This window comes from Corvus kubaryi, unplaced genomic scaffold, assembly GCF_017639235.1.
Source record: "Corvus kubaryi isolate FWS band 111438036 unplaced genomic scaffold, C.kubaryi_AGA036_p1.0 78, whole genome shotgun sequence".
NCBI classification, from domain to species: domain Eukaryota; kingdom Metazoa; phylum Chordata; class Aves; order Passeriformes; family Corvidae; genus Corvus; species Corvus kubaryi.
In genome coordinates this window covers 2,140,748-2,151,624 of record NW_024582065.1, presented here as the reverse complement: position 1 = coordinate 2,151,624, position 10,877 = coordinate 2,140,748, and the positions used below count along the sequence as shown (strand labels likewise).

At 55.1% G+C, this 10,877-nt stretch overlaps 1 protein-coding gene across 7 annotated transcripts in view; it reads right to left on the bottom strand.

Annotated features, from left to right (window-relative positions):
• The window catches only part of LOC121676277 (collagen alpha-1(I) chain-like), a 72,884-nt gene that overhangs the window by 26,688 nt on the left and 35,319 nt on the right, over positions 1-10,877 (bottom strand). For 6 of the 7 annotated variants that reach the window (XR_006020409.1, XM_042052579.1, XM_042052580.1 and 3 more), the window contains 4 exons: positions 7,010-7,259; positions 6,599-6,939; positions 3,852-3,896; positions 2,729-2,848 (listed from right to left, as the gene is read on the bottom strand). Coding sequence is in view for 6 of the 7 variants with exons in the window: in XM_042052579.1 (XP_041908513.1) it covers positions 2,729-2,848; positions 3,852-3,896; positions 6,599-6,939; positions 7,010-7,259 (756 nt within the window). In the remaining variant the exon portion in view is untranslated. The remainder of the gene's footprint in view (positions 1-2,728; positions 2,849-3,851; positions 3,897-6,598; positions 6,940-7,009; positions 7,260-10,877) is intronic. The other variant, XM_042052584.1, reaches the window with a different exon arrangement.

Sequence of the window (10,877 nt, the reverse complement as noted above, 5' to 3'; positions counted from 1 at the left end):
CACTCCATGGCCACCCTCACCCTGTGCCACCCTCTGTAGTCACTCCATGGCCACCCTCACCCTGTGCCACCCTCCGCAGTCACCCCATGGCCACCCTCACCCTGTGCCACCTTCTGTAGTCACTCCATGGCCACCCCAGTCTGTGCCACCCTCTGCAGTCACCCCATGGCCATCCTCACCCCGTGCCACCCTCTGCAGTCACCCCAAGGCCATGCCCACCTGTGCCATGCTCTCCAGTCACTCCATAACCACCCCCCAGGGCACATGTCAACCCTGCAGTAGTAGCACATCCCTAAAAGTTCCCTCCTTTTCCCTTTCTTTCCCCCCGAGGTTCCCAGGCACCATTCCCTGCTTTTACAGGCATTGGGATGGATGCAAGGGAAGGACTCTGGTGCTGCAGGTTAAGCTCTCCCATAACTGTGGGAGCTCCAGTTCTCCTTCCCAGGATTCTGGGACTTCCCCACTGCTGAATCAACTCCAGAACAAGCCAGCAGCAGTTCCTGCCCCTCCAGCCACTCCGAGACAACTTCTTGGCAAAGCCAACATCTGTCAGCACGTCGGGAACAAAAGCACAGGGCAGGGGCTCGGACTGGAATCACAGCAGCCTTGAGTGGCTTTTCCTTAATTCCCATCGACAACAAAGGGTTTTTCATGGGAAGTGAGCGGGAGAGGCTGCTGAGCACCACAACAGCCACAGCTGCTCTGGGACAGTCACCACATCCCTTGTTTTCCCAGCCCATCCTCCTGCAGTGTCCCTGAGCCTCAGGGGTGGCTTCCCTGCCCTGCATTTCCAAAGGCTAAGCCAACAACAGACCCCAGGATACCCCAAATCCCCCAAACCATGGGGATCCGCTCATGGGAGCCCCAAAGCACGGCGCTGTGGGGCTGCAGGCACAGCCAGCCCCATCCCCAGAGCAGCCAGAGTCCCAGCCCAGCCTTATCTCAGCAGAGATTAGCAAATCCCAGCCCAGGGCTTTGCGCTTTCCTGCTGCCGCCGGCGGCACCACCGGGGTCATGGGGCCACAGACACAATGGCCCTGCGTGGCTTTGGGGTGGCCCACGGCCCCCTGGCAGACATTGCCTTCCCCTAGAGATGGCACCAGGCCAGCCCTGCTGGGACCAGGGCCAGCACCAGGGCCCAGGGGACAAGGGCCAGCACCAGGGCCCTCAGCCATGATGCAGCAGCTCTCCAACTTCAGCTTCCCAAGCACAGACAGGATGTGCTGCCTCCAGCATTCCAAAGTGGGGACACCAAGGAATTCCCAGCCCGTAGGTGTGAGTGTTTCTGCCTGCAGGAAAACAAAGCTTGAGGTCTCTTTCCAAACGCAGGCAGGGGGAGAATAAAGGGAATTCTGACTGCAGAGCAAAGTGCTGGAAGCATGGCCTGAGAGCAGGAATTGGTGAGAGAGGGGTCTGCCCTGGGTGGGAGGAGATCCCTATCATGGAGATATCCAGCTCCCTCTTATCCCTGTTTATTCCTGCACACACTGCGTGCCTGAAATGGATCCTGTGAGCGCTGGGAGCTGCACAGCTCCTGCCCTGGAGCAGCAGGAGGATGACAGAACACAGAGGTTCTCCAGGTGAACCAAGACTTCTCCTGATGACCAGCAGGAATCTGATCTCTGCTTTGATCCAATCCAAGCCAAACCCACAAAGGTCTGGCCCAAGGACTCCCAGCAGGTCAATCCAAGCTCAGATCCAAACCAGGACCATCCTCCTCCTCCAGCACCATCCCTGCCCCGGGTGTGCTGTGCTGGCAGAGCAGAGATCCTCCCGCTGCATTCTCTCCCCAGAATTCCTGGCATTTCCCCTGGAGCAGAGGATGCAATGATGGCTCTTCACCAATGAATGAGCTGTGGAGAACTCAAATATCCCACCCAAGGTCACTGGAGCTCTTGGAGAGCTGGAGTGTGGAGCTCTCACCAGCCCAGTGCTCTGCCCCTGAAGCCACTGATGCCATCGTGCCACACTGCAGGGACCAGAGGGAAACAGAGCCCCACAAAGCAGAGCGCATTCCCAGCCCCAGGAAAAGTGCTGGGGCACTTAGAAACCCAACTCCTTCAGCTACTGCCCTGCCCAGATCACTCCAGGCTCCACAGGGAGTTTAAGCTTAATCACAGCAGAGGCTGCGCTGTGAGGAGTTGGGAACTCTTGATGAGCCTGGCTGGGTTGTTCAGTGAGTTTGGGAGTCATCCCATGGAGTTTTCCAGCTATGCAGTGCCTGAGGCACTCCTGCCTCCCCACAGATCCTGCTCCAATGGATCAGGTGAGAAAAGGTCTCAGCAAGAGCTGGATGGGCACAAACCCTGCGAGCCACAGGCTGGGACAAGGTGGGAAACAGGAGAGAGGCTTTGTAATCAGAGCAGGAAAAGGGCTGCTCGTGCATGGCTTGGATCTTCCTTGGGCCCTGTCCCAAGGGGGTGATGGATGGACCATGGCCAAGACGTCCTGGTCAGCCACAGGGGACAGAGCACACTCTGATCCCATTCCACCCACACAGCCACCCCCAGTGAGCTGCACCTCCCTCCTTGGCATCTCCCATCAGCTCCCACCCAACAGTGAGGAAACTCAGCCATGGCAAACCCTTCCTCCCATCCCATCCCATCCCATCCCATCCCATCCCATCCCATCCCATTCCCATCCCATCCCATTCCCACAGAGCAGAGGGATGTAGGGAGCTGCTGGGGAGGTGTGAGTAGAGCACTTGCCCCCTGTGGCTGGAACTCACCGTGAACAACTGCCAGTCCTCCCTGGAGTTCCTCCAGAGGACGACGGTGGGGACACCAGGGGTGCCAGCGGGGCCGGGGTCACCTGGGGGGCCCATCCGCCCCATGGCTCCAGGGTATCCCTGCGGAGACAAGGGCAGCTCCTTAAAACCTGCGGGGATTTAGGACCCAGCACAGGCTGGACACCGGCTCTGACTCAGAGCCCTGTCAGGGTCTGGGCAGGGAGGGCAGCCTGGGTCTGACCAGTGCAGGGCTGGAGGACAAATGTCCCTGCAAGATGATTTCATGGATATGAAATGGGTTTGGGCTTTGGGACACACCAGTGTCCCTCCTCCAGGTGACCTGAGCTGAAGCTGCTCCATGTCCCAGCTCTGCTGCCTTTGCAGAGCCACTGAGTGGCTCAGAGGAAAGAGAGCAGCTTGTCCAGGCACATCAGTCACAGAGTCCCAGGATATCCTGAGCTGGAAAGGACCCACAGGGATCATCCCATCCAATTCCAGCACAGACCCCCCAACAGCCCCACCCTGGGCATCCCTGGCAGCGCTGCCCAAACGCTCCTGGAGCTCTGGCAGCCTCGGGGCAGCCTCGGGGCCGTGCCCATTCCCTGGGGAGCCTGGGCAGTGCCCAGCACCCTCTGGGGGAAGAACCTTTCCCTGCTCTCAGCCTGGGCCTGCCCTGGCCCAGCTCCAGCCGCTCCCTGGGTGCTGTCCCTGGCCCAGGAGCAGAGATCGGAGCTGCCCCTCGGGAGGAGCTGCAGCCCCCGGGGAGCTCTGCCCTCAGTCTGCTCCAGCTGAACAATCCCAGTGCCCTCAGCTGCTCCTCACGGGCCCCTCCAGACCCTTCCCCATCCTCGTGGCCTCCTCTGAATGCTCTCTAATAACTCAATGTCCTTTTTTATATTGTGGTGCCCAAAACTGCCCCAGAACTTGAGGTGAAATCCCAAGCCTGGGCTTAAAGTGCTCACTAAACCCAGTTCCTCCCTCTTCCAAACCCACAGACAGGGCCCCCAAGAGCTCCCACTGCCCTCTGGATGAAAAACCCCCAAACCAACCCGAACTGTCAGTGGTGTCTGCCCCAGACCCTACACCCCATACTGGACACGCCCCTGTTTTTCTGGATACTCACTTTGTCTCCTTTGGGCCCCACCAGTCCCCGTTTGCCAGGACAGCCCTGAAAGGCAAAGGAGAAGAGCTGTGACCCCAAAGGGGAGATCCCACAGTGACCGAGTGACCAGGGCCACAGCCCCAGGCAAGCAGGGACTGAAATGGTGGATTCAGAGCAAACCAGCAGCTTCAACCTCTGAGAAACACCCCAAAAACCAGTGTGGGGTGGGGAGAGCCCCCTGGTTTGGCTGCTCCTGCTCTGGCACCACAGAAACACCCCAGAGCAGGCAGGGGAGCAGGAGAACATCTCCTGACACCTGGGGAGGAAAGGCAGCGTGTTAGGGAAAAAAAAATCCCCTAAAATTGAATCATATCCCCACTCCAATAGGAGTTTGGACAGGGACATGAACATCAGCTGCCTTTAACTGCTGAGAGATGTGATCTGGGCAAAAATGCACATTTTGGCCACGGGCTGACCCCACTTCAGGGCTTACCAAGGCACCTGTGTGGGCAGAAACAGCCAGCTGGGAGATCCTGGCTTTTTGGGATGACAACAATTCCCTGGAAGGTGTTACCTGACAGCCTCTGCCTGCCTCTGCTGCAGAGCTGCAGCTCTGACAGCTTCAATCCCAGACACAGCCTTGTTCTGAGCCTGCAGAGCACCAGGTCTGACCCCACAGAGCTCCCCCATGGCTCCGTTCCCTCTCCCTGGGGGCCGCGGAGCCCCCCTGCCCTTTGCCCTTGGGAGCAGCAGCAGGACAGCAGCAGGGAAAGCTGCCAGGCTGGGGACACATTTGGGCCAAAATAATGGCTCTGGCCATGCCTGGCACGTGCCACCTCTGAGCTTCAGTCCTGCACAGAATCCTAAACTGGTTTGGGCTGGAGGGACCTTCAATCCCATCCCATCCAGCCCCTGCCATGGGCAGGGACACCTCCCACTGTCCCAGGCTGCTCCAAGCCCCAATGTCCAGCCTGGCCTTGGGCACTGCCAGGGATCCAGGGGCAGCCCCAGCTGCTCTGGGCACCCTGTGCCAGGGTCTGCCCACCCTCAGAGAAAAGATGTTTTCCCAATATCCCATCCAAACCTGCTCTTTTTCCATGTGAAGCCCTTCCCCGTGTCCTGTCACTCCATGCCCTTGTAAGAAGCCCTTCTCCATCTTTCCTGTCAGCTCCCTAACCCCTAAAGCTGGGATGGAGCTCTGGTACCGGTGTTTCCACCCAGGATACTCAGGACCAAGGACACAAATCCCATCTCCAGGCTTTCTCCAGGACAGGAAAGCAGCTCCCCCCAAGGCTGGGTCCCTCCTCCCAGCAGGGCTGTCAAACGTCGTGACGTTTCCTCTTCTCCTGGGATTTTTTCAGCCTCCAGCATCTGTTCCTTTTGCCTTTTTCTTCTATTTTTGCAGGCAAGAGCTGCAGCAGCAAGGAGGTGGCTTGAAGGGGGAGTTAGCAGTCCTAAATTTATCCCAAGGCTGGCTCAGGGACGATGGATTTAGTGCCAGGTCCCTCAGACACGGCCATGGAAACGGCCCTGCAGGAGCCCCCCGAGCCCCGGGGCAGAGCCCACAACTTCCACAGGGATGGAAGGAAAAGGGAAGAGAAGGTGCCTGGGGTCACTTCTGGCAGTGGGGAAATGAAATAAAATAAAATTTTCTAGAGGAAACATTAAGAAAATATAAATAAATTAGGGAAATCATTTTGGCAGAATGAATAAACAGAAAAATATTTAAAAACATTTTTCAGCTACTCCTCAACAAAGACTCCTCTGAAACTTTTTCTATTTCAAGTTTACCTTTTTATAATTTTCCTTTTCTCGTCAATGAAGACTTGACTCCTCTAAAGCTTCTTCTATTTCAAGTTTACCTTTTTTTTTTCATCCTCAATGAAGACGTGACTCCTCTAAAGCTTTCTCTAGTCTAAGTTTACCTTCTTTTTTCCCCTAAATTTCCCTTTTTCATCCTCTACAACAACTGAATGACTTGAAAAACACTCAGAATGTATTACAAGATAAATCCAGTGCTCTGCTTTGAACCAGGCATCAATTTGGGGGTGAAGAAGCCAAAAGCAGCGATGCCAGTGGGGTCCATGGGTGGATGGCAGGGGTTTTGTGTGGGGTCTGGGGTTGGAGGGAATAGCTTGGTCCCCTCTGATCCCCTCATCCTGACTCTGGGCAGGACCAGGGTGAAATAAAAGTGGAAAAAAAAAAAATAAAAGTGAAAAAACAAAGTTTGATGGAATGATTTGAGACCATCTCTAGAGCAAGGAGGACAAGGGAATCGTCTTCTCTCCAGCTTTCAGTGAGGTTTCCTCAGTGACATCCAAAAATCTTCTCCCAGTGTCAGTGCCCAGCCCCACTGTGCCTGCACGGGGAGGGCTCCCCAACCTGGAGGTTTCCCATCCTGGAGAAGGTTCTCCACCCTGAAGATGGTTCCCCATCCTGGAGAAGCTTTCCCATCCTGAAGATGGTTCCCCATCCTGGAGAATGTTCCCTATCCTGGACAAGGTTTCCCCACCCTGGAGAAGCTTTCCCATCCTGGACAGCGTTCCTCACCCTGGAGAAGCTTTCCCATCCTGGAGAAAGTTCCCCATCCTGGAGAAGGTTCCCCATCCTGGAGATGGTTCCTCACCCTGAAGATGGTTCCCTATCCTGGAGAAGCTTTCCTATCCTGGAGAAGGTTTCCCACCCTGGAGAAGGTGTCCCTGTGCTGTTGCCCCCATCTCAGCAGCCTTTCCCCACCACCCACCCCTCCTACCCCTTTCTCCACTCACCGGCAGCCCCGGCGGTCCCGGCAGCCCCGGCGGTCCTGGCTTCACATGGCCCTGGTGTCCACGTGCCACCCACAATCCGGCATGTCCTGCTCCGAGAGGATTCTCTGGGACACCCACCACTGCCCCTGCCCTCAGGGGACCTTTGGGGACGTTTCCTTTGGGAGCAGCCCCCCGATGAGGTGATGGGGACACCTTGGGGAAGGGGTCCAGGCGAGGTTTGCCGGGCGGGAGCCGCCGCCGCGTACCCACGTCCCCCGCCAGCTTCTCGGTGGTGACGTTCTCCTCACGGGGGTCAGAGCCATGCTCCTTCTTGGCTGCTTGGGGGGGTTTGATGGAGGCTCCTGGGTGGGTGAAGCACTGTCAGATTCCCAGAAATCGGGATGGAGAAAAGGAGGAAAATCGTGGACTCACCGGAGCTTCTCCTGAGCGCTGGCCTGCCGGGGCGGGTGATTTTGTTGTAGGTGGAGTTCAGCAGCTCAAAGCCTTCATCCTCAATGGACAGGCTGCCCTCTTCCTCCTCCTCCTCCTCAGCTGGTGGCACCTTGTGAGCAGAGAGGGAAGCCAGGGCGCTCCCATCAGGCTGGAGGTTGAGTGTCCCCTGGGCAACCTCCCACGGCCAAGGCGGCCCCAGGGTCAAATCTGAACTGCTGAGTCTGGAGTCCTGAAAAAGAAGAAAGGAAAAAGATGAAGTTTGAAGGGTTCACTTATTTTTTTCCTTCTTTGCTGCTCAATGGACTGCCCAGGGAGGTGGTGGAGTCACCATCTCTGTGAGTATCCAAGGAATGACTGGATGTGGCACTCAGTGCTCTGGTCTGAGTGACAAGGTGGTCACAGGTTGGACTTGATGACCTTGGAGGTCATTTCCAACCTTAATGACTCTGTAATTCCTAATTTCCCACATGCTGGAGTGCTGCTGGGGGGATGAAGCAGGGCACAGCTTGTGAGCCCCAGGCAGGAGCCCTCAAATTCCAGGGCAGCTCATCCAGAATGAGCAGGACACTTCATCCACCTCCAAACCAAAACTCTCCTTCCACAAGGGACACGAGCTGCTCTGGGCACCCTGTGCCAGGGCCTGCCCACCCTCCCAGGGAACAATTCCTTCCCCATATCCCATCCAGCCCTGCCCTCTGGCACTGGGAAGCCATTCCCTGTGTCCTGTCCCTCCATGCCTTGTCCCCAGTCCCTCTGCAGCTCTCCTGGAGCCCCTTTAGGGGCTCTTTCTGCCCAACAACCTCCAGCAGAGCCCCGGCACTGCCCAGGGATGGGGGAAAACGGCAGCACTGGGAGGAATGACCCCACTCGACTCAAAAACACCGGCTGTGGAAAAGGAGCTGAACTTCAGAGCTTCCTGCACTGCAAAATCCCACCACTTTTCCACCCAGCACCGGTGAAAGCACCTCAGGCTGGGCTGGTGGGTGGGTGTGAAGGTCCTGCACCTCTCCTGGAGCAGCTGCAGCATTTCCAGCAGCCCCACACGGCCACCAGCCCTGCCTGGAGCCCGCTCCGTGCTGCTCCTGGGCTCCGTGGGGACACGCACAGCGTGTGGCACCGCGAGCTGGTGGCACCAGCCCGGCCTGGTGGCTCCTGGTGGAGAAGCTGCTGAGAAACCAGCTGAGAGAAGTCACTAGAGGGAGATGCAGCCCCACGCTTGCCTTGCAGGGCCGGGAAGGAGACCTGGAGAGTCCTTCCCATCCTTCTTCCCACATTCCATGGGCTGAGCCCAGCACCTGGCTCCCGTTCTGCTTTGCTCCATGGATCCACTGGCTTGGGAGCAAGCACCAAGGGGGATTTGCAGGAGCAGCAAGCAGGAAAAACAACAATTTTCCTGCCAGAAGTGGTGATCCTGCAGGTGAGATCCTGCAGGTGAGAACCCAACGGTCCCAGTGGAGCCGACTCTGGCCAAGCCCATTTGGGATGACCACAGGAGGTGGAGGAGCTCCAAAGGCAGCAGGAGCTGCTGAAGCTTTGGCTCTGCTGCCAGCAGATTGGAGATTTCCAAGCTCTTCCCATCCCAAGTGGAGGAGAAAAAATTAATTTTGTAATTTTGTAGTTTTTTAACATTTAAATTTTGTAATTTTTCAATTTTTTATTTTTGCAATTTTTTACCTTTGTAATTTTGTATTTTTTTATTATTATTTTGCTGTTAAAATGCCGAAAAAGAGAAGCCCCTTGCTGATCGGCTGTCCCAGGCAAAGAGGCTGCAAGGGTTGCAATTAATCAATTAAAATAAATCAGTGGAGGCATTGCTCCACACAGAGAACCAGAGAGGAGGATTCAAAACTCCCCTCCCTTCACCCCATCACCCCCCACCCTGACAGTGTCCCCTCAGAGGTGGTGGCTGGTCAAAAATCACCTGAAGAGATGCTAAAATTGGGTCCCTGAGTTGACTAAACCCACCTGGGCACGACCCCTCCAGCCTCGTGGAGCTGCAAAGAGGCTTTGACCAAAATCCAGAGCATCACCAGGGTCCTCCCTGTGCAGCCTCAGGGTGGCACCTCTGCCAGGGGCACCTTGAGAGCCCCACTCCTCATTTCCACAGCCCAGACAAGCTCCTGAGAGAGGGACAAGGGACAGCAGAGTCCCCACAGGGCAGTAGCTCCCTCGAGGGGAACACAGGGAATATTTGTTCTTTTTGCAGCAATTCCTGGAAGCGATAAAAGCCACAGCCCTTTCTTTTGGAGTTGAAATAAAGAAATGAAGAGTTGGAATCAAAAATTTTTGCTTGCAGAAATTAAACTGTGAAGCAGCGCCATTTTGATGTTACATTTTTGGTGCTTTTGGGGGTTTTCTGAATAAAAGCAGGTCTTGAAATACACCTTTAATGGTGGAAAAAAAAAAAAATCAATGGACTTCAGCTTCCCAACTTGATCTGTATTTCTCCCTCCAACCAATTGTTCTGGTTTTGATCCAAAGTGTTCATTTCCTTAAAACACATTTTGCAACCAGTGAACCCCGAGGATTGGAAAGTTTCAGCTTTCAGGAAGAGAACTTGGTGCCTCGTACACCTTGGAGTGGAAAATTAACAGAAGACAGCAGCACCTCTCTGCTCCACAGGGCTGGGGGATTCAGCCCAGGGGCCTCAACAGCCAAACATTTAAAAACCAGTTCCTCAAAGGACAGTTTCCTGTGGGTACCAGCTGGTAGAAGGCATCAGGGAATGGTTTGGGTCGGAAAAGACCTTAAATCCCATCTCATTCCACCCCTGCCACAGGCAGGGACACCTTCCATAGACCAGGTTGCTCAGATTTCCAACCAACTCGGCCAGCAGGTGAGGAACAGTGCGGTGAGAATTCCCAAACCTTATTAACCACGAGCTGTGAGGCGCTGCAGGGGCAGGAGCTGAAGAGTTCGGGTTCTCAGTGGGTGATGCTGGTGCAGAAGAGCTCCACAGGATGTGCCAGCCTGGGAATCCCAGTGGGAAGCCACATCCAGGCCTGGCAGCTGGCACTGGGAGCCTGGAATTCCCACACAGTGCAGACGAGGAGGTTTTAAATTCACCTTCAACACTTGACATGGGAAAGGTCCACACTGGAAACTCCACGAGAAAAGGGTCTCAAGTAAAAGTTACTGAGGCATGAGGCTGAATTATATTGGCTGTGTAAACACAACTAAAGCCAAAATCAATAGAACCCATCCTTGATCCTCCAAACAGGCCAAATTTAGAGGAGAACCAGCTGAGAGGGACAAATTGAGAACAGCTCAGAAGTTGTCCAAAAGCGTGAGAGTTGAGTGAGGCATGTGAGTTTGAGCTCCCAGAAATTCCAGCTGGGAAGTGGGGAAGGAGCCCAGATTGAAAGCAGCCATTAAGGGTGATAAAACAGAAGGGAAAAAAGAAGGAATTGGCACGTGACAAGCAAGGCAGGGCCTGTGATTTGCAGAACATTTGATTAAAGAAGGAAAATAAAGGAGGAGAAGTCTCTGCCCCAGCCACATCTTGAGTCCCCCTCGTCACCTGCCACGTGGCAGTGACAGAACCACAGCAGCGACGTGGAAAGAGCTGGAGAATCCCACTTAGAAAATCCAGATGACATAACCAAAGACAACAAAACACTTCCCATTCCAGAGGTTCAGAGCAGAGGTTTCTCAATCCCAGCCCCATAATTTAACCCCAAAAGCATGAAAACCTCAGGCTCTCCCCAAGACAAGCACTGAATTTTCAGTTTGGCTCTGAGAGCTGGGGAAGCTCCAGGGGACTGACTGGGAAAAGGCTTCGTGTTGTGCCAATATGGAATTAAATTTAAAAAAAAAGGCAAACAGGAAGCTTTGAGTAATTACAGAC